At 41.0% G+C, this 24,493-nt stretch overlaps 1 protein-coding gene across 3 annotated transcripts in view; it reads left to right on the top strand.

Annotated features, from left to right (window-relative positions):
- Positions 1-24,493, top strand: part of PDE7A (phosphodiesterase 7A) — a 131,277-nt gene that overhangs the window by 93,969 nt on the left and 12,815 nt on the right. The window contains exons 3-8 of one of the 3 annotated variants that reach the window (XM_075584019.1): positions 7,561-7,644; positions 11,658-11,809; positions 13,202-13,265; positions 13,956-14,051; positions 16,173-16,273; positions 20,173-20,304. In XM_075584019.1, the coding sequence (XP_075440134.1) occupies positions 7,561-7,644; positions 11,658-11,809; positions 13,202-13,265; positions 13,956-14,051; positions 16,173-16,273; positions 20,173-20,304 (629 nt within the window). Of the gene's footprint in view, positions 1-7,560; positions 7,645-8,531; positions 8,678-11,657; positions 11,810-13,201; positions 13,266-13,955; positions 14,052-16,172; positions 16,274-20,172; positions 20,305-24,493 lie in introns of those variants that run through there. The other 2 variants (XM_075584021.1, XM_075584020.1) reach the window with 2 other exon arrangements.

Raw genomic sequence — 24,493 nt, forward strand, 5'->3', positions numbered from 1 at the left:
GCAATTTCAGATGCTGAGAAACACACACGCCTAGCACTTCATCCAATACAGGTTCTGTATTAGTAACCCTATTCTGTTGCACAGCAGTGTGCCTTGAAATGTTAAAAACATACTAGTACCATACTATGGCATTGAGAATAATAATATTCCCATGGTTCCAGACTATCCTTTTTTCTCTCTTGGTACTCCATGCTTTTCTATCTCCACTGGCTAGAAAAGGACTTATTGAGCATCCTCATAGACTCTGAGCCACTGCAGATGTGGCACAATCAATAAGTATGTAAACAAATAGCCTGAATTTATAAATGTATTGTTGTCATGTAAACTGGCTGTTACAAAAACTTCTAGCCAATCCAATGGGTAGGTTCGAACACCACTGCTTTAGTTTATCCGCCATTAAAAGGGACATCAAATATTTGCTGTAACCCATGATGACACGGCATTCATTGGTGGTTCTAATTTAAGTCTACGTTATATAGGTCACCTGCTACTTCAGTACTAGTAGTTAATGGATTACCTTATTATGTCTGTAGATATACAAGTCAGACAGAACTTCTACATTAGAAAGTGTGTTTCACTGGTGCATGGGGAAAAGGACCACCCCAAGAGGACCAAATACAAAATAGTTATATACAAATAATACTTTTTGCTGTGATTGTTATGCTGCTGTATGTTCTGATCGTTCTGCTGCAGATCTAGATCTACACTCACTGTATATATTATGATATATATATATATATATATATATATATATATATATATATATATATATATATGAAAAAATCACACTCAGTTGGCACACTGTAAACAATTGAAAGATGCTGATGCTTGTCCCATATGCACATGTAAAAAGTTGATTTTACCAGATTGGAGTCCGGAAAAAACGAGATAGCACACAGTCCAGTAGTTCCAATGAAGCTGTTTTCAAAGTAACATGGCACCACCTCCAACGTTTCGGTCCTCTGAACGTGACCTTCCTCAGGGACGCACGATATATCTTATATATATATATATATATATATATATCTTTGTCTACAAGGGTGAGAAAGTTTGTGAACCAATTAGGGTTTTCGCATATTTCAAACCTAAAATGTTATTAGATCTTAATCTAAGCCCCAATAATAGATAAAGATAACTTGATCAAACAAATGACACAAACATGATACTTTTTCAACATTTATCCACAAATGATTAAACATTCAATATCCATGTGTGAAAAAGTATGAGAACCTTTATATTCAGTACCCTTTGAGTAGAGTAACTTCAACTAAGCGTTTCTTTTGGGTCATTCCTCCTTACAGAACTACTTTAACTCAGTGACATTTGAGGGCTTCCTTGCATGGACAGCTCGCTTCAGGTCCTGCCACAACATCTCAAATGGGTTTAGGTCTGGACTTTGACTGGGCCATTCTAAAATGCGTAATTTCGTCTTCAGCCATTCTTTTGTATATCTGCTTGTATGTTTAGGGTCATTGTCTTTCTGCATGACCCATTTTCGCTTAAGCTTCAATTCACGGACGATGGCCTGACATTCTCCTCTAGAATCTTCTGATACAATGCAGAATTCATGGTTGTGTCAATGATGGCAAGCTATCCAGGTCCTGAGACAGCAAAGGAGCCCCAAACCATCACATTGCCACCACCTGCCTGACGGTTAGGATGAGGGTCTTCTGTTCTGTTCAGACACAGTTTTGTTTTTTCGTCAAACATAACGTTTCTCAATGAGGACAAAAAGTTATACCTTTGACTCGTCTTTCTAGAATACATTGTTCCAGAAGTCTTGTGGATCATCTATGTGCTCTTTGACGAACTTCAGTAATGTTCCTTTTAGAGAGCAGTGGTTTCCTCTTGGCTATCCTTCCATGAACACCATTCTTGTTCAGTCTTTTTCTGATGCGTCATGAACACTCGCATTAGTCGAGGCTATAGTGACCTGCAGATCCTTGGATGTTACTCTGGTGTTCTTTGTGACTTCCTGGATGATTTGCCAGTTTGTTCTTGGAGAGATTTTTATTATTATTATTATTAGTTTTTGAATAACATGAAGCAATATAAATACAATAATTAATGAAAAAAAGCTGTGTGTGCTGTGCACGCGCATAGTAAGTAAAACTACTTTGTGTGTTGTCAGCAACATATAAAGTAACAATAATATTATTACTGCTTAGAGCATGAGTAAATTTGATTGGCAGGGTCATGTTTATTGGCAGCAGTACCGGCATCATGGATGTTGAGTGGGTGGGGGAGCTCACAGGGGGGGGGAGGAATAGGCACATCATTCAGGGGCGGTGTTTTGTGCATCACTGGGGGGGGGTGCGTGCGTGTGTCAGTGTGCATGCGTGCATCAGAGGGTGCGTGTGTGTGTATGTGTCAGTGTGAGTATGTGTCAGTCAGTGTGTTTGTGTGTGTGTGTGTCAGTGTATGTGTGTCTCTCTGTGTGTACACACCGTATGTGTCTCTGTCTGTGTCCTGCCCCCTCTCTCCAGACTCCCCCCAGCGGAGCTGCGGACCCGGGGGGCTCAGTCTGAGTCCCTGAGCAAACAACCCCCCCGGCGGCGCGCTCAAACTCCCCCCCGGCGGCATCCCCCCCGGCGGCACACCCTCCCCCCGCGGCGCGCTCAAACTCCCCCCCCCCCCCCCGGCGGCGGGCTCAAACTCCCCCCCCCCCCCGGCGGCGGGCTCAAACTCCCCCCCGGCGGCGTGTTCAAACCCCCCCGGCGGCGTGCTCAAACCTTGCAAGAACACCAGATATTGCCACAAAAAAGACACCATCCCGATATCTGAGACCTCGTCATTTCAGAATAAATACATATACATGTATATGAAAAAAATATATCATTTATATAATCTATATACTATAAATCCCAGCATCATCTGGTCTCGTTATGATAGTTACGTATTTCCAAATAAGATGGGAAAGGAAACCAGATATCCATACATTTAGTGTTTTTGTCATAAGGAAAAAGTAATGCTCTCTAAAGCACATATCTCCTATGCTCTAGTCAACCATTGTCATATTTGTTACTGATACATTCTTCCAGTTAGAAGCAATGCACAATCTGACGGCCAATAGTAAATGTGTGATTAGAAAACTGGAGTTAGATTTATTACTTTTTATCCACATCTACTGCACCCAACAAAACCACTAAAGCATCCAACTGTAGACTAAAACAAGTCATTTCCTTTATGATTTCTAAAAATTTATCCAAAAGGTTTGTACTTTTAGAGCAAGGCCACCATATATGAAAAAATGAACCTCCCATAGAACAGTTCCGCCAACATCTGTCTGAGGTTATAGGATATATTTCTTTTAATCTGGAAGGGACCAAATACCAATGAAAAAGGACCTTATAGGAATTTCCCCTATGAAGAGTACAAATGGATGATGAAGATGCTCTAAACCAGATTTCAGACCATTGAGTACCAGAAATTGTATGTCCCACATCTCTTTCCCAAGCTGAAAGTACTTAGGTTGTATGCTACTATAGACGCGAATAAGTATATTGTAGACTTATGATATAAGACCTGAAGTAGATGTAGAAAGAGTAATGATATCCTCAAAAAGAGTAGTTTCTTGTATTGCAGCTTTCTTAATATTTGGTTGTGATATCCAATGTCTAATTTGAAAGTATTGAAATCTACTACTTTCTGCCAAATCAAAATCAGATTTGTATTGCGAAAAAGATTTAATATGATTCTGGTAATAAAAATTGGCCACTTTATGGTACTCTCCAGACTCCCATGGGTCATACAAATCCGAGGCCAATTCAGGAGTAAATTCCGGATTTTGCAATATTGGAGTCAGAGGAGAAGGAAAAGATCATTTGAATTTCCTGAATGTGGAGTCCCATATCCCCAGACTAAAGCTAATTATAGGATGTTTATATAATTCCTTAGATTTATGCTTTTTTAGGTAACCAAATAATCTCATCATGTAAGGGAATTTTACTGTTGATATTCTTTATATCTACCCATTGTTTGATACCAGCACATGCATACCAATCTCTAAGAGTTCTTAAGTGGGATGCTAAATAATATTTATGCATATCTGGACAACCTAATCCTACCTCCCCTTTTTTCCGATCTTGGAGAGATTTTGGTAGGACTGGGTAGAGTGACTGTGGTCTTGATCTTTCTCCACTTTCCTGACCGTAGTGGATTGGTGGAGCCACAAATCCTTAGAACTTGTTTGGTAACCCTTTTCTAGACTGATGAGCATCAATAACTGCTTTTCTGAGATCCTCAGAGATTTATCATGACATGACGTGTTTCCTACCTGTATGGTGAAGACCAAACTCACAAAGTTTCTGATCTTTATTTAGGGTGGGGCCTCCATAAGGCTGCGCTTATAGTGCCGGCGATGCGAATTCGCCCGAAAACAAAAGCATTGCCGCCGCGTGCGCTTATAGTGCACGCAACAAGTGACGGAGCGACGTCGCCATCGCCAAAACCCGCCGCCGGCAAAATTTGATTTTTCAAGGGCCGTCGCGTCACGTGACGGCCCTTTAACAAATCAAATTGCGGGAAACATAACTTTCGCCGGTGGCGACGGGTGACGTCACCCATCGTGTCGCCGTCGCCGTCGCCATCGGCGGCACTATAGGCACGGCCTAACTCACACCTGAAGATCTGCCTAATTGTTTAAACACCAGATTACAATTACAGCTCAACCCCGTTATAGCGCGGTCCGTTACAACGCGAATCCGCTTATAACGCGATGTGAGCGTTGCTCCCAATAATATGCAGTACCATGATGCAGATCTCCTACCATTCTGTGTTCTAGGCTCTCCTGTGCTCTGCTGGTGTGACCAGGGCTTGTCATGTCCCAGTTGGCAGGGAGATGGCTGCTTGCGCCCCCCCCCCTCCTCCTCGGCTCTGGCGTCAAATGACGTCTCGTGACCCCTTGCCGGTTACCATAGCAACGCATCGCTCTGACACTCTGTTCAGTTGGATCTTACACACCCAGATACATACTGTCTCTTTAAGGGAGCTGGCTCTGCTTTTCCCCTCTTTCCTTGTCAGCCGGAAGCTGAAGGCAGAAGCACGGAGAGGAGAGAACTGCCAGCTGCTGCTGATGCTGGGTCAGTCCTGCGTGGGGGTGCTGCTACACCGCCGGGTCTGGGAAAGCGGGGAAAGTTATCCCAGTTCTGCCCCTCCAGCGGCCGAGGAACCCCTGAGGGGTGCAATGTTCTCCAAAAAAAATTCATGCGATCCGCATATAACGTGATCAGATTCCTTGGACCCCAAGCACCAGACTATAACAAGGTTCAGCTCTATTCCCTTTAATTTAGCTGATAAAACCAGGGTTTCCCTTTTTCACATACGCTGACTCTTAATTACTCCTAGGTTGTCTAATTCAATTCAATTAGATTGTAAGCTCTTCGGAGCAGGGACTTCTTTTCCTAAATGTTACTTTTATGTCTGAAGCACTTCTTCCCATGATCTGTTATTAGTATTATTTGTTATTTATATGATTGTCACGTGTATTACTGCTGTGAAGCGCTATGTACATTAATGGCGCTATATAAATAGACGCATACAATTCATACATCATTTTATTTCAAAAGACATGGAATTGGTTAATATAAACTCTCTTGAATATTTAAGAACAGACTGGTTTTGATTCGAGAAGTTTATCATGAAAAAAACTATGGAATTTCCGTAATTATGATTGGGGTTCACAAACTTTTTTTTCTCCCCACTGTATATCTATATATCTTTAGATCTTTACGCCTTTTTGCTAGTGTGAGCTATATTAGTTTGACTGGATACCACCGAGGTTTTCAGAGTTTAGTGATAACATTTGGATGTTCAGAATATCAGCAGTTGCTATTCTTATCTCGTATTCATTCGTATACTTATCTCATCTCATATTCAGATGCAATGTTTTGCATATGACTGTACTGTATATAATTTTAATTCAACTATTGATTTTTTTTTGTGCAGAATTCTTGTGTGCTCTCCATTTAGAGTGCTGGAGTTATTTATAACCTTATTGTGTGTGTGTGTGTGTGTGTGTGTGTGTGTGTGTGTGTGTGTGTGTGTGTGTGTGTGTGTGTGTGTGTGTGTGTGTGTGTGTGTGTGTGTGTGTGTGTGTGTGTGTGTGTGTTATAAATATGCAAATATACATGTATATTATAAACCTATTTCTATAAGTATTTTTTATATTAGAAGAATCCTTAAACAATAAAGGCCATAATGTTTAAATACTAAAGGCCATAATGTTTAAATACTAAACCTGGATTTAAACATCTCTGCCACAGACTGCAAGAGGTTAAAATCTCTACTGTATTATGTATTTTTCTGCCAAGTTTATATTGCTTTGCCCGATCTAGAGTGAACTTGATGGCTCAGAGGTTTAGCTTTTTAACAAACCAGCACAGAGAGAGGTAGCTGCTTTTCACTTTTCCCCACATCTTCCTTTTGCGCCTTGAGGCTGAGAATTTCAATTTTCAAGAGGTTTAGTAAACCATGTATTATCTATGTACTGTATATCGGTAACGTGAGAGGAACCATTTCTCTTGATTTCTAGAGCCACCTCTTATACTTTTTACACTTGCATCCTCATTTTAGTGGCGATATATAGGATCGGTGTATCTCTGCTCCATTGCAAACATTTCTTCACTCATACAGGTGTTAAATTATGCTCTATTTTGATTTCCTCGCATTTAATTATCTGACGCCCCCCTTGCAGTTTAATCTTAAAATAATGGTGCGTTTTTTTTAATTTTTTTTTTTTTTTTTATTATTATTAATTTGGGACTGGCAGAGACGTCGACCCAAAATATCTTTTATTGTGGAAACGTACATATTTTGATTTGGTCTTAGGCTGCCATTGTAAAGATGAGCGAGACTAACCCCAAATCGGTGAGATCCACAGAAAAATCGGTGTGTAGTTGATGAATCTGGATTGTCTGAAGCCATATTATACCACATAGAATTATTTCATGTAAAAAGTATAACAAATGTTAACATTAGTCTCCTAGAAAGGGATTGTGTTAATTTAGCTACAGTAGATACGCTGTGCTTTGATGCTGTAAAATGTTAATACTGAGTTTTGGTATTTTGATAGGCTCTTGTGTAATATTCAAACAGCTGAGTGCAAGTAAGTAAACACTAGTGAGAACATATACTTTTTTTTCTTTTCTGACGTGAAAACGTAATTCAGCTGATCTGCTAAAAGCTACCATTCCTAGACGCTGAGCCTTGTATACTGTGCAAACTTTCCCGTTTGTAACCATTACTGCAGGACAAACTACTGAATGGACTTAATGTTCTTGTTTTTGTCACATTAAGGTGCGTTTGTACCATTTATATTGTGCGCGCATCTAGTTTCAGTTTCATCTGAATGCTTAGCACATGCTTTGGCCTCGTTTGCTCAGGCAGGGATTCTATGACTAGACGCATGCAACTGCATGTTTTGAAAGTCCTGTTTATGGAAACTTCTAAAGTTGAAATAGATAAGTGGGCTTCCTGTATGGCTGAGAACCTGTTATCCTTCAAATGTATTATTTTTGTTGTTGTTATTCCCATGTGTATATATTTATTTCGTTTTTTTAGGAGATGTCAGAGTAAGAAGCCGAGTGGGATTTGAAGCAGAAAGACGAGGCTCTCACCCGTACATTGACTTTCGTATTTTGCACTGTAAGTAATTAGAAACCTTAGAAACCCCCCCCTTCTACCCCCCCCCCCCCCCTGCCTTCCCCACCCCAGTGGTTTTATTTCAGAGCTAATGTAGGATTTCAGATATCCCTAGAATATGCTTTCCCCAGTTTCACCAGTAGGTGTCGCTGTTTGCTGTGTTTTGAGGGTTTTTTTTTATGACAAACTTGTAATTTTGTTTTCATTGTGTAACAATGGTTTCTTTATCCGTTCGTTTGAAATTTGGAAAAAAATTCTTAAAAAAGAATACAAAATAGCAGGGAAGATGTTACAAGGTTGGCCTACCCTTAATGGTGAATTGGATATCCACCTTGAGGCTCTGCAACATCCACTTCAGTGAACCATTCTGCTCCAATTATGAACCACGGGTTCCCCATAACCCGAAGTACCCTATTTTTAGTCCCACTGCCCCCTCCCCTATCTCCCCCCCCCTGCTACAATGATCTAGTATTGTCTCCTGGTGTTTAATTCTTCTCCAGAAGGGACAATACCATAGAGCAGCGCACTGTCTAACCTGGTATGAGAATAGAAAACCTCAATGCCATTGCGGCTTTAACAATATTTCCTGACCAGACCACAGCAAACATGTTCTTAGTAGGAAACTGCGCTCACCTGGCAAAGCATTATATTGTAGTCCATATTTACCGAGCCATAGGACTGCCTGCGGCCCATTCATTTGGATGGATTGCAAGTTGCTTTACTGCTGAGCACTGCTTTGTAAGCATGGCCTTATGTCTGCTGTGTTTTCTTGGCACGGTTTTATATCAACGCTAATGAATTAAAGAAGGAATTACGGGCTGGTGGGTAGTGGCGCAGATAGAACCGTGCGAGCTCTCTACCAGTGTCATGCTCTAGAGCCCAGAGAGAACGCGCTGTGCCCTAGAATGGGAAGAACTCTTTTCAAATTTTATCAGTTGGCAAATGTCTGTTGGGCCTCATGGCCGACTGATCCACGTCATGGCACAGCCAAGGAGAGGTATGTCTCTCATTACTCCCAAATGTATAGCAACAGCAGGTAAAAAGTGACAAAGCACATGCACAAGACTGTATAATGTGTGTGTGCATATTCATCTCTAATGTGTATACATCTCTATACGGTACTTCTGTGTATACATCTCTAATGTGTATACTTCTCTATACAGTACTTCTGTGTATACATCTCTAATGTGTATACATCTCTATACGGTACTTCTGTGTATACATCTCTAATGTGTATACATCTCTATACGGTACTTCTGTGTATACATCTCTATACGGTACTTCTGTGTATACATCTCGAATGTGTGTACATCTCTATACGGTACTTCTGTGTATACATCTCTAATGTGTGTACTTCTCTATACGGTACTTCTGTGTATACATCTCTAATGTGTGTACTTCTCTATACGGTACTTCTGTGTATACATCTCTAATGTGTGTACATCTCTATACGGTACTTCTGTGTATACATCTCTAATGTGTATACATCTCTATACGGTACTTCTGTGTATACATCTCTATACGGTACTTCTGTGTATACATCTCTAATGTGTATACACCTTTAAACAGCTCTAATGTATGTACATCTCTAATTGAAGATATTATTTTAACTGAAAACATCAGTTAATGATATTCTTGGTTTAACCTAATAGACCAATAACTGCCTCACGGTCGCATCGCACGGCCACTGGTATAATAGGACAGGCATATGCACGGACAGGCGTATGCACGGACACTGGTATAATAGGACAGGCGTATGCACGGACACTGGTATAATAGGACAGGCATATGCACGGCCACTGGTATAACAGGACAGGCATATGCACGGACACTGGTATAATAGGACAGGCGTATGCACGGACACTGGTATAATAGGACAGGCATATGCACGGACACTGGTATAACAGGACAGGCGTATGCACAGACACTGGTATAACAGGACAGGCGTATGCACGGACACTGGTATAATAGGACAAGCGTATGCACGGACACTGGTATAACAGGACAGGCGTATGCACAGATACTGGTATAACAGGACAGGCGTATGCACAGACACTGGTATAACAGGACAGGCGTATGCACGGACACTGGTATAATAGGACAAGCGTATGCACGGACACTGGTATAATAGGACAGGCATATGCACGGACACTGGTATAATAGGACAGGCGTATGCACAGACACTGGTATAATAGGACAGGCGTATGCACGGACACTGGTATAATAGGACAGGCGTATGCACAGACACTGGTATAATAGGACAGGCATATGCACAGACACTGGTATAACAGGACAGGCGTATACAGAGACACTGGTATAACAGGACAGGCGTATGCACAGACACTGGTATAACAGGACAGGCGTATGCACGGACACTGGTATAATAGGACAAGCGTATGCACAAACACTGGTATAACAGGACAGGCGTATGCACGTAGTATTTCAAGCAGATATTTCATACTGAATTCATTTTTGTTCCTGAAATTCAATATGTTTTCTACAATGTGGGCATTTTATATGAATATTGTGGAGAGAAACCTGATCAGCCATTTCCTATGTCTGTGAGCAGGAAGGGGCCTGTTTGGGCCTAAGTAGCACTTCCTTCCGTAAATCCGCGTTGTATCGTCCTACAGCCGCTATACGTCACGCACAGGGAGGAGACAGGGACGCATGATAAAAATGTGTGATTTTATTTTACAACAACTATTTTATTACATATTCATACATATTCTATTATTTTAGACCTAAAATACATACATATCATTTTATGAGACTGATCTTTGTTGCGTATAGCCAGTGTGAAACCAAACTAAAGCCAAGTTCACGTATTAAATGTATATTATTTAGCACGACCGTTTCTGGTATCTTTGAGCGGTCCTCCTTTCCTTGTGTAACAACTCCCGTTAGAAGCAGGATTACAAGGAATTCGTTACAATGACTTGTAGATGTCACCCCAGAACCCGCAGAAACAAAGATATACAAGCCAGGTATCTCCTCTGTCTCCGGGGGAGGTGGTGAGGGGTGCAAGGAAAACGCATCACGTCCTGAATACTGTGACCGCTACACAAACGCACTAAAAGTTACGGAGACGCTCCTTTTACCTCCGCAAAGCCAAAGGGCAGCCGTATTTCCACGGCCCTGTCAGGCAGGAGAAATGCCTCCAAGATGGGGGAACGTCAGGGTGAGGGGAGCGCACGTCTCGCTCACATCTGTGAAACCTTTGCTCACCATGAACACTTTTCTGCAAGTCGAAGGACTTTCGGTTTTTGAGCTGCTTAACAAGATAAACTCTCGCACACTTTTTTATTTTTTTTGTTTTGTGTTTTAATAGATCAGTGCACAGTGTTTTTGTCACAGTTAAACTAGTTGATTTGTCTAGTTTTGTATTATTATTCACGAGTGCGTGTTTAATTTTTTTGTTCACTTCTCAATGTCACTTAATCAATTTTAAGTATTGATCTTTATACACCACTGTCACTTTGAATGTAATGACATTTGTATTCAGATATTGATCGTCTGCTGAATTAGGAGTGCCTGTATACATTTTTTCGCTTAAGCAGAAGAAACTGCAATTTTTGTGATTTCTGGTTAATTCCACAGACCTGCGTTCCTCAGTTTTGTGGTTAAATAATAATTTGGTTGGGGCAGGTTTGTACTCTACTGATGAATCCCAACATGTCACTGAAGTTTGCAGCCTATAATTCTCGCCAATAAAGTTATTTATATGGCTACATCTTGCCCCTGACCGCAAGTAAGGACAGGAAGAAGATTTTGTACTATATATTGTAGCAAAGCCAAGAAATATTTTGGGACGTCCTATTATTTTCTGCCTTGCATCTTGCTGAAAATCCAAAAGTTCCTGATTATTCCTTATACATCATTTGAATGATCAAAATCTTATTTGGTCTCAAGCAAATTTTTATTTTTGTAGTGTAGAAAATGTGTGTTTTGGCATTGCCAAGTCATGAAACAGAGGTTCGTTGTAATAATCCTTATCCTCGGTGTCACCTGTTTAGCACATTCAGAAATTGAACTCTCCTTGTCTGCAAGGAACATCCGGAGGTTGCTAAGTTTCCAACGGTACCTAAGATCATCTCGTTTCTTCCGTGGCGTCGCTGCACAGAATTCCTTGTACATTTTGGATGATGATTATAATGGACAAGCCAAGGTTTGTACACAAAAAAAATATATATATATATATATATGTATATATAATCTGTAATATTATCTTGTAGGTTACAGTTTACTCCAATAACATAATGGTAAATACAATCGCAGAAACACTCCACTGTTAATGCACAATACTACAGTCCATGTATCTCCTGCTCTGTCGTACAATGCCTACGACAGTCCTCAAGAGCTACCAACAGGTCAGGCTTTCAGGATATCCCTACTTCAGCACAGGTGGCTCAGTCTTTGACGGAAGCTGGGATATCTGTTGAACCAGACCTGTTCGTAGCTTTTGAGGACTGGAGTTAGCTACCCCTGGTCTAAACTGCAGATAAAGATACTGAGTAACAACATGAGACTGCACTATTGGGAGAGAGCAATTAGCAGGCGCGGTCCTGCAATATACGTGGAATAAAAGTGGGCAACAAAAGCACTTCAATCAGGACTGCCCTTCAATCAGGACTGCCCTTCTAGGAATTAAGGAAAACCTTTTTGGATCCAGTTGGACAACACTTTGCTTTCTATAAAGAGGATTGTTTGGTCTTGGATTTTTAATTGTTGAGCTTCTGTATATAAATGTGTCTAATACAATTTATATTAAATATCTTGAAGTGGTAGCCTAGTGCTAATAACTTAGAAGAAGTGAACCTGGTCTGGTCCCAGTGTTGGAAGTGGATTGCAAAATTCACTGCACACCTCGTCAGCAGTATATACGACATGTTATATTCGCATTTCATGATCTATATTCAGGCTGCTGTTCCAAGCTATGGATCTGTAATAGTTTGCAATATTTTGTGATTCGTCAGGTGAAAATGACGCAGTGAAATACACCCAGCACAGACCTGTCCATTTTGTGGAGGCTGGGCCCACGCCTCCTTTCCTGTTCTGTATGCCAAGTTACAATGCCCCTTGTAACGTCACATTGCTCCCCTAAGTGCTTCCAAATAGCTGCTCTCTACTCTGTGGCAGATCACTGGCTATTCCACACTGTCACTTTGTTTGTTTTTTTTACATGCACGGTTTTGTCAATTGACTATTTTTCAATTCCATTACCAGTTTTCAATTTTGGGATTAGTGTAGCATCAACCTTTATAACGCCTAGAAATATTCCGTCTGCATGTCTCTGGTCATTATGCAAGTCGGCAAATAGGAGACTTGTTCAGCTGAGAGCAGGAAGCCTGCATAAGGAAATTCACTGAAATCTTAACCTAACCCCAGGAATATTAAAAATATCAATGGGAGCCGGCGCGTACTCGGGCGTCAGACCCTTTGGGGATCTGGGCCATAGTCTGCAAAGCTTTCATAGTCTCATCTTTTAATGTTGTCCGTTGATATATTGAGATACATGTGCCTTTCTATGTTTGTTAATCATATTTGTGTTTGTTTTCAGTGTATGTTGGAAAAAGTCGGAAACTGGAATTTCGATATCTTTCTTTTTGATAGATTAACAAACGGTGAGTAGGTACTGTATTGTAACCACCTTTCCCGAATGTGTTACACTGGTTTTCATCAGTGTGGTTTTTTTTTTCTTCTACAAAGACAATTTGGAGGAAAAAATCCAATAATTTTTGTATAGTGCTTTCATTTGTGTAGAATTTTCAGACTTGGTCAATATCAATAAACAAAGCAAGATGGTGTTATTGTACTGTGTAATACAGAAAATATGCCTTTTGTACGTCTTCTATTTTATTATTAGGGACACAAAATGCATCAAAGGCAGATTGGCAAAATAAACCTATGAGAGTTAAAAGCATTTGGAAGAACTGTCTTGTAAACAGATCTACAGTTATGCACTCACATTTTAATGGCTGCTTCCATACGTTCCAATACTGTTTTTACCAAGTAAGAAAGAATGAACTACACACACAGGCTCAAGCATGAATAAAAAGATGTCATAGTCCACAAGGCACTCACAGGCAGAGGCAATGACATTCAGGTACAAGAAGTTCAGCAAATCCTAAAATAATATCACTTGTAGCATGATAAATAAACCCAGACGTCTAATCCAGCAGGTCAGGAGCCAGAGGGTAATTACCAGAGGTAGAATGTATGTTGCCCAGTGATGTTTGCATGTTTAAAGATGATCATGAGGCTATTTATCTATAGCAAAATATGCCTCGTTACATTTGTTTTTCCTTCCTTAGGAAACAGTCTTGTCACCTTAACCTTTCATCTCCTGAGCCAGCATGGCTTAATAGAGCATTTCCACTTGGACATGGTGAAACTTCGGAGATTTTTAGGTAAGCAATAATACCCTATCCAATGTAAAATTTGGGCTATGTGAATGTCGGTGAAAATTTCTCTTGGATAGGTAATGCTGACTGGATGTAATCCTAGCACTGTGGTTTAATCCCATGTTAGCACCAGTTTTAGATTCAGTGCAGATTAATACAATTAATATGCAGACATTTCACTGAGATCCTTTCCACCCCCCCACCCCCCAACATTTGATAGCCATGCTCATAATGGGGAATAGTTTTATCTCCTGCAACAGGAACTCTTAAGTGTAGGTCAAACTTAAAAGCGTATTTATTAACAAGAACAACAAGTATGCTCTCTTTAAAGCAGCAGTGTGTATAGATGGGGAAACACAAAATAACATACTTGGCTCTTACAAAATGGAAATAATGACCTGTTCCGAACTACCAGGACAGTAGACAGTTCAGTAGTACAGTCAATATAAACATCAAGTGCTTCAACCTTAGACTGCGGGCATCTTGTATGTGTGTGGCTTTAACAGGCTCGTGCGGGCGCGTGCGGAGGCGTGCTGAATTGCAGCCGACATATTAAATTACGTTTTCGCGCTTACAGGAGCGGAGGGCCGGTCACGTGACCGCAACCAGCCAATGGGAACGAGGGACTAGCCACGCCTCCGTCCAGCCCCCAAAGTATGCTCACTGCCTCGCCTGCCAGGATGCAAAAAAGCACCAGCTTGAGCAGGCGAGGCTGAGCAGGAGCACGGCTCAGCGTGGCCCGAGGCACCATGCCTTAGAAGGCTTTCTGCTCACAGGCAGTCAGTCTGCTTGTCTGTTCAGCCCCCCCCCCCCTCCTCATTCTGATTGCAGTCTCTCTGACCCAAGTAACCTGAGTTTAGCCAGCTCCGTCTATCCCATTACTCCAACAAAAGACAAAAAGACCCAATGCTACATCCAATATGGCAGAAAATACATAGTAAAATACTTCAATATTTGTATTCTCAGAAGTATGTCACTAAACCTCCAATCTCCTCCCCGGGTTTAAGTTCACTCCTCCCCACTTCTTAAGTAGCAGGTTATTGCATGTGCCTGTGCAAGAATGCTATATTGACATCCTTCTCCCTCCACTGTAGAGGTAAATGAGAGTACTCGCCGGTACTGTCAGGACCTGCATACTGGTGATACCGTGAAGTGGCTGCAGGCTTATAACGCTTTGGGCAAAGGGTTTAACTAGCTTTGGCCAAAGGGTTTAACTAAATGACCCATACTTATGAAAATACAAATATTTAATTATTTAACTAGGTATTTTGTCACATTGGATGTAGCATTTAGTATGTTTGTCTTTTGTTGTATACATTTGGCCACGCCCAGTAGCACTCCTTTTGACACAAAATAATAATAAAATATATTTTATTATATATATATATATATATATGTGTATGTGTGTGTATATATATATATATATATATATATATATATATATATATATATATATATATATATGTATATATATATATGTGGTTAGCGTTGCCAGGTGTCCAGTATTGAACTGGACTATCCTGTGTTTGGACACTCTGTCCAGTAAAATATTAGAGATAATACTGGACATGTATTTGTCCGGTATTACCTCTCTGGACATAGGAACCTGACATGCCTGGCGGGAGGGAGGCGGGACGCGTGATTTCCCTGAGCAGGTAGAGAGCAGGGCTATTGCTAGGGGGCTTGGCAGCTTCCTTCATCCTGATTGGCTTCATTACCCAGCAGCAGCCAATCAGGAGAATGCATGGGGTTGGGGCCAAGGAGAGGAGGAAACAGCATGGAGCAGAGAGGTGTGAGAGGGGTGGGTGTGTGTCTCAAGTGTGTCGCTCCTTTCACCATTGTGTCCAGTATTTTTGGAGAAGCCAACTGGCAATGTGGTGGGTGCTGGGATTAGAGCTTGCGGGGGGACTGTGTCCGTTTCTCTCCAAACCCTAACCGGTAGCCAATTTATCTTGCAATCTGTTACACTCCATGCAGCCCTTGCCATTTATTCTGCTATTGCCTTTGTCGTTACCAGTCGTATAATGACATGATTCAGTTAAATAGCGGTGCCTCTTGGTGAGATTGAGATTTTTCACCTTAATGTGCAAATGATCTGCCATGTAATGTATTTATTTTTTTCTTTAGTTATGGTTCAAGAAGATTACCACAGTCAGAATCCATATCACAATGCAGTCCATGCTGCTGATGTGACTCAGGCCATGTACTGTTATTTAAAAGAACCTAAGGTAAGGTGAAGCACAAGGTTGTTTTATTTCAGGCCCAATAAAGAGAACTGTAGAACAATGAAGTAAGTTGTACAAAGTCACTTGAAATTGACACTGCTCTTTGAAATGGAAGACATCAAAACTATCCTATTAACTCATCAAAGGCGGCTCGTACATTAACTCAGAGGCAATCCATGCTGTTGATTAAATGTATTTCTATACAGGATTGAAGAAGGGGGTCTCTGGAGCTGAACCCTATGCACCCCCTATGCAGGTAAGTATCTCTGGAAGCAGGGGGTCCCCGGAGCTAAAATTAACACAGTTCAGCTATGGAGACCCTTACTTCAAACCTGTAATTAAAAAAAAAGTGAAACGCGTATTGCTGCTTTAACCAGTTAACGCTTCTATTGTGCACACATTATTTCTTTTTAAACGTCGTCAATTACATTACCTGCGTGGCCCAAAAATATATTTTTCCTTCCGTCTGAACCCGGGTAAAAGCGCGTGTTTCTCATGCATTGATTCTACGAGACCATTTTGTGAGCGGTTTCCTGGTAAATCTCAGGTGTGCTGCCTTTTGACTTTCTTGGTTATTGAATGCTGGAGTGTGGCCACACTGCTATTGGTCAGCACCTTTATGCTTTCTGCACATTTGTCACTGTATTTTTTGCTTTCAAAACCAAGCACAGGAGAATGAAATGCGAGTCTTGCAAATGAAAGCGCCTCAATGCTGCCAGCGAATAGGTTAATTGGAGTAAGAAGAAATGTAAATAGAAAACAGCTGTCACAGTAGCCTTTAGTGCTCCATCTCTTTCACCAGGACTAATAAAATCAGCCACCTGGGACGCTTCCTTAAAACAAAATGGTTTTTAAGAACCTCATGATAACAGTTAAGTACTTGATGCTACTTATCACACTTAACCACTTCACTGCCACTTTGGTACGGTGACCATATTTTGAAAGTGCCAAACCGGGACAAAATACTAAATTGTTGATCATCTCCTCTACTTCTTTCTTCCTCCTCTGCCCCTCTAACCGCTTTCTTTCCCTCCCCTCACTCCTCCACCTCTGCCCCGCACCCCAAGAATCAGACACACACCTCCCAAGAATCACGCACCTCCCCCCATCCCAAGAAACACACACATCCCTCTTCCAAGAAACAGACACACACCTGTCTCCCAAGACACACACACCGCCCCCCCTCCCAAGACACGTACATCTCCCCCCTCCCAAGACACACCTCCCCCTCCCAAGACACACACACACCTCCCCCTCTCCCAAGACACACCTCCCCCCTCCCAAGACACACACACACACACCTCCCCCCTCCCAAGACACACACACACACACCTCCCCCCTCTCCCAAGACACACACACCTTCCCCCTCCCCCCCCTTTCCCAAGACACACACAAACACACACATTTTGCCTTTGGGGGGGAGGGGGGTTGGGCTGAGAAGCCAATTTCAAAACCAGTGCAAAAGAAACATTTTAGGCAGCGTTTCGGGGCACTGGGACAAGGGCTCTAAAACCGGGACGTATGGTCACATTACACTTTGGCGACATACTGTAGAAGTCCAAAAGCCAGTTCCACCTAAACCCCAAATAATTTTTTTTTAAATACACCTTTTTGTAAGCATCTAATTGGTTTCCATAAAATAAATGGCAATAAATCAAGGCGAACGTCACTTCCCCCCCCCCCCCTCCTCCCCGTGTGGTATTTCTTAGAGAAGCAAAAAGTGTGTTGAGCAGGAGGAGCTGCCCGAACATGGCAAAGAATGGGAGAGGAGAGAGCATGAAACTGCTTACAATTGACAGCTGATCATATTTGCAAAATAACTTCCTTTAAGTTTATGCATCCTGTTTATTTATTTTTGGTTGAAGTATCAGTCACCAAAAACAAAATTCAAACAACTTAATGTAATTTACCCATAAAGAATGACATTTTTTTCTTGCCGACTGTGAAAAATGAACATGCGTTGCTTTTTACCAGGTCTTGTGAGATTCATGCTAACTATAGACAATGATAGCATCATCATTATTCTGAAACAAAGTAGATTTTAAGGTCTACAAGTAGTCTTCTGAAACAGATAAGGTAAAGGATGTAAAAACTCTGAGACTTTGGAAACAAAAGTTTAACAAAAAAATGAATCCAACTATTTTTATTTAAGACATTATTCATCTACTTTTATTCTATTAAATATACCCCTGCTTTTATTCACTTGGGAATGCCTCTTTAATCTTCTAAATATTACCACCTCTATTGGCTCATTTTGATACTAAGGTGAACTGTTCTGTAAATGAGAAGTCTTATTAATATGCTCTTCTTGTCATGACTTGAATAAGTCACTCGCTGCCGGAAGACCCTCACATGGGGTAGCAATCACGTGGCTGCAACCGGCCTGTGTGACCATGATCACTGAATGAGCAGTGTACTCTGGGGGAAAAAGAGCAGACTATCCCAGCACATCATAAAGTCCCCTAGATAACCGGCCCTTATGAGGTTCGGTGTATAGAAGAGTATGTTTTAAACTCATGGGCTGCATTTCTTGCTCTTTTGGGTTCGAATGATTAGATCTGTGTGGGATTATGACATTTTATACAGACCCAAGTTTGAGCACAGTCTTGCGAAAGTATGCTTGGTTGGAGTGAAAGCTTACACTTGCTGCAGGTGAAAGAGGAGCTTTATTGCAATGGTAAGCAACATGATATGCTTCAGGGGCCACACGTGCTTGCCCTTGAGACCTCAAAGGGGCTGCACATTTTGTGTGTATCTGTGTGTATATGTATATATATATATATATATATATATATATATATATATATATATATATATATATATATATATATATATATATATATATATATATATATATATATATATATATATATATATACATACACACACACACACACACACACACACACACACACACACACACACACACACACACACACACACACACACACACATACACACACATACACATACACATACACATACACACACATATACACACATACACTGGTTGACAAATCACCAAAAAATCTACTCGCATAGGTTTGTCGAACACTGTGTGTATATATATATACTGTATATACATATATATATATATATATATATATACACACATATATATATATATATACACACATATATATATATATATATACACACATATATATATATATACACACATACACACATTGCACAAGCAGAAGGGACGTTGCAGCTGTGGTTCGGAGCTTCTCCTCGCTCCAGTCAGCTGCTTAATGCCGCCACGCTTGTGAATACTGTCCCACTTCTCTTCTTACGCAGGGTATTAGTGATTAGCCCAGGAAAGGAGCGGACAGTAAAGTATATCAGTGCACAGTCATTCAGCAGCTGAGGGAGTGGGAAAAAGCTAAGATCCACACCAGTAACATCTCCGCTCCCTCTACCTCTGGCCGCCCCCTGTCACCAGTGCAGAGCGCTGCAGGTGAGGGCCACTTGCAAACCCCACCAATGCTTTTATTGGCTAAATCATGGTATTCACATTTCATGGCCACTCTGAATAATAACTGTAGCATGTGCACCCAATAAGAATGGAGGCTAGAAGTCCAAGAAAGGAAAAATGACTGGAGCAAAGATCACAATTGTGACATTAAACAGGTGTGTAGAACCCATTATCAACCTCCAAGTGAATGGAGCAGGGGCAAATATAGTAAATTGCTTGATGTTCGGGCTAGGGAATAAATGCTGAAGAAGCGAAGAGTGCAACAGTAGTCAAATAGCCATTGGATGGCATCCGTCGGATAATTGAGGGATCACCTCCAGTATGTAACATTTTAAGAATCTGGTTTGAAAGTAGATTTGTTAGCAACTGTAGCCTCGGTTTACTGAAAGTGAGTAATGCATTGTCGTGCTTCTGCTTCTTACAGCTTGCCAAGTCTTTTACTCCATGGGATATCCTGCTGGGTTTGATTGCAGCTGCAACACATGATTTGGATCATCCTGGTGTAAATCAGTCTTTTCTAATAAAAACAAACCACTACTTAGCAACTTTATACAAGGTAATTGGGACAAAAACATGAAATGGTTATAGTGGTGTAACCCCTCCTTGCCCGGTCCAAAGGAATGTTACGTCGAGGTAGTTTGATTTTAGGCATAAGTGCTCAGTGTGGTTGGGTTACCTTTCTCAGGGTGCAGGCTGGTGTAGTAAGGGTTGATGGAATGAAGGGCGCCAGGAACTTTAATCAGACAGCTCTTTATTATTGTACAGTAGTTATTCATATGTCTTCCCTGGGGGCTAAGGCAGCACTTCAGGAGGGCACATGGATTGTGCTGTCCGCTTTCCATACATTTTGGGTGGATAAACAGCAATCCCCTTGCATGTGAACATGAGGTTTGCTAGCAGCCTACTAGGACTCTATGCAGGGGTGCATTTTCTATCGAGGACCCCAAATCCGGTCACCCTGTGCAGGTCCCTCTTGGTGTAGTCCAAGTCTTGGGGAGGGCAAAATATTAAAAAAAATTGAAACCACAAATAGTGCAATATGTCCATCAAATGTACAAATCAAATTCTGAGTATCCGATAGAGTGTGTACTCGTGTACTCGCATACTCCTAATTCTTTGGCACATATCCAATACAGTGGCAATGTAATGTCTCTAAGCATCTTGGTGTGTGGAAACATTCATAGGAAAATTAAAACCACATAGCATAGACGTATAAAATAGTTTTATCTATAGATCAGTGCACTCACATGATGCTAGTAAATAACAGGCATAGGATAGATATTAAAAACAGGCTGGCGTTAGCTGGGATGTTTTTCGTGCACACCGCTCCTCTCCACAGCTACACTCGAGTCTCCCGTCTCTCCTCTGTGGCCGGCTCCTGCACTTCCTGGTTTGGAGTACCCGGATCATTCACTGGTTCAGCAGAGAACTCGGCAGCACCACAGTTAGCGTCCTGCATGGCGGCAGCAAAAGTCACTTAACGCTTTTCTACGGATCCCCGGTTTCCTCAGAAGTGACGTCAGAAGCTTTAAGATGTCTTTAAATACTCTCACTGACCGCTGTGATTGGCCAAAGTAGGGGAATACTCAGGAAAGTGCCTGATTTCTAATTGGTTACATCTGTTACCATACCAACGCAACAATATATGCACAATATAGCTAATCCTCAATATGAAACAGAGAGGTAAAAATATACACACAGTTAATACAACCATTTAATAAAATATATATAAAAAATAAATAAATTCTCATATCTAAATTATGGGTAAATGACCCAGGTATATACTGACTAAATAAGGAATATAATCAAACTGAGTGTTACTCAAACAGACAAAAGGGACAAAGGCAATTGTTAGACACAGCATAATCACATCATGATTAAGTTAACACTAGGTGTAGGGTGAACAGAAGCAGGGATGAAAACTATTATAGAAATGCACTGAAATCTATGTCTATATTTAGCTGACCGGATGGAATCAAAGAACCCAATTGGTGAATCCGAAAGGTTTCCCTTTTGATTAATTCCGTGTTTCTGTCTCCTACCCCTCCCCCCCCTTCCTCCAGTGTGGCAGTACAATCTCGATACCCTTGTAGGTTAACCCCTTAGGGTCTGCATCATGTACCAAGGAAAAATGTTTTGAGACACTGTCTCCTCTTTATGTTTCCTATATGTTCTAGGATTTGCGTTCAGTGGGCGTACGGTCTTTCCCACGTATTGGAGCCAACACGGGCACTCCATGAAATACACCACGAATTTAGTCCTGCAATCAATATTTTTAGCAATTTTTAAACATGTGCCTGTAATATTTGACTTGAAATGATCTATTACATTGATGCTGAAGCTGCAAGCTCTACCACTCCTGCAGCTATAGAAACCGTTAGCAAGGTCTAGCCAGGTTTTATTAGTTACCTCTTTGTTCCTTAAAGCACTTGGTGCTAATCTATTTTTAATGTTCTGAGCTTTTCTGAACAGAACATGTGGTTTTTCAGGAATATAACCCCCCCAATATGGAATCATTTTTCAGAACATGCCATTGTTGGTTTAATATTTTTTTTAATTTTACCGGCTTCTCTATTGCACTGAATAATAAAAGGGACCTCCAAACTTTTTAGTGTTGTCTGTAGTTTTGATTGAACTGATAACTTCTTTCTAGGACTATTGTTTTGTTTAGAGCATTTTCTATTTTAGATCTTTTATAGTTCCTTTTTAGGAATTGTTCAGTTATGGGGTTAACCTACAAGGATATTGAGATTGTCCTGCCGCACTGGAGATGGGGGGGAGTGGACAGAAACACAGAATTAATCAAAAGGGAAACCTTTCGGATTCACCAATTGGGTTCTTTGATTCCATCCGGTCAGCTAAATATAGACATAGATTTCAGTGCATTTCTATACTAGTTTTCATCCGTGCTTCTGTTCACCCTACACCTAGTTTTAACTTAATCATGATGTGATTATGCTGTGTCTAACAATTGCCTTTGTCCCTTTTGTCTGTTTGAGTAACACTCAGTTTGATTATATTCCTTATTTAGTTTGTATATACCTGGGTCATTTAACCATAATTTAGATATGAGAATTTATTTATTTTTTATATATTTTATTAAATGGTTGTATTAACTTTGTGTATTTTTTTTACCGCTCTGTTTTATATTGAGGATTAGCTATATTGTGCATATATTGTTGCGTTGGTATGGTAACAGATGTAACCAATTACAAATCAGGCACTTTCCTGAGTATTCCCCTACTTTGGCCAATCACAGCGGTCAGTGAGAGTATTTAAAGACATCTTAAAGCTTCTGACGTCACTTCTGAGGAAACCGGGGATCCGTAGAAAAGCGTTAAGTGACTTTTGCTGCCGCCATGCAGGACGCTAACTGTGGTGCTGCCGAGTTCTCTGCTGAACCAGTGAATGATCCGGGTACTCCAAACCAGGAAGTGCAGGAGCCGGCAACAGAGGAGAGACGGGAGACTCGAGTGTAGCTGTGGAGAGGAGCGGTGTGCACGAAAAACATCCCAGCTAACGCCAGCCTGTTTTTAATATCTATCCTATGCCTGTTATTTACTAGCATCATGTGAGTGCAATAAGACTTTTACCTATCTATAGATAAAAGTTTTATCCGTCTATGCGGTTTTAATTTTCCTATGAATGTTTCCACACACCAAGACACCTAGAGACATTACATTGCCACTGTATTGGATATGCCCAAAAGAATTAGGAGTATGTGAGTACACACTCTATACAGTAGGATACTCAGAATTTGATTTGTACATTTGATGGACATATTGCACTATTTGTGTTTTCAATTTTTTATATATTTTGCCCTCCCCAAGACTTGGACTATAACAACTACTAGATTGAAAAATCAATTACTACAAGGGTTTGAGCTGCAATTTACGATTACTTTTATTTTTTATTTTTCAACTAAATCACAGAGCCATTTGCTTATAAATTACACCAATTGAATTATTCACTTCACTGATTTTCTTATCTAAGAAATTTTCACTTGGTTTAAATTGCTCCTTTTTTGATATCACTATTTTCACCAGGTCCCTCTTAGTCCCTACTTTGGCATGCCAGTGTGCTATTTGGGCCTGTTCTTAGACAGACCCTATATGATACTCCGGGGCCCTTCTTGTGGAATGAGTACCTCTATACCCCTGGAATGGGTATCATGCACAGCCTCTTTTTTTGGGCGTATGTGGCCCTGTCTTCAGGAAGGGACACTTTCCCTAACTGAAAGTAATAAAAGGTGACAACTCAGCCTAAGCACTTGGTTACACATTTAAAGGACATACGATATGTTCAGTGAGGCTCTTGTCTTCCAGGAACCTAGGGTCTGGAAGCTTCTGCAGCCATATTTATACCTCTCTGTGCGGTCACCATCACCCTGGATACAGTCGGAGGGGGTTTCAATATTGCGTAGTCATTCTGACCCAGGTGACCGACTAAGCGCCTTCCAGAAGGTGGGCGTGGCTGGGTCTCTGCGGAGTTAGTTGGCAACATAATATGGGAAAGGGCCGATTCCTTGCAACAACCCATGCAGTTTACCCCCTAAATGTACATGGTAATCCCAGAGGGGGATGAGGGGTGGGGGGATTACACTGGTATAAAAGACAAATCAGTATAATATACTCTTGTGCATCAGCTTCCAATTAATCAATAAATCTTATTATATATTTGTGAAAGCACTGTATGCCTGTCTGCATCTTCCTGTGTCCCTAGGGGAAATCTCATTGGTCCCTTGG

The sequence above is a fragment of the Ascaphus truei genome, chromosome 2 (assembly GCF_040206685.1).
Source record: "Ascaphus truei isolate aAscTru1 chromosome 2, aAscTru1.hap1, whole genome shotgun sequence".
In the NCBI taxonomy this organism is placed as follows: Eukaryota; Metazoa; Chordata; class Amphibia; order Anura; family Ascaphidae; genus Ascaphus; species Ascaphus truei.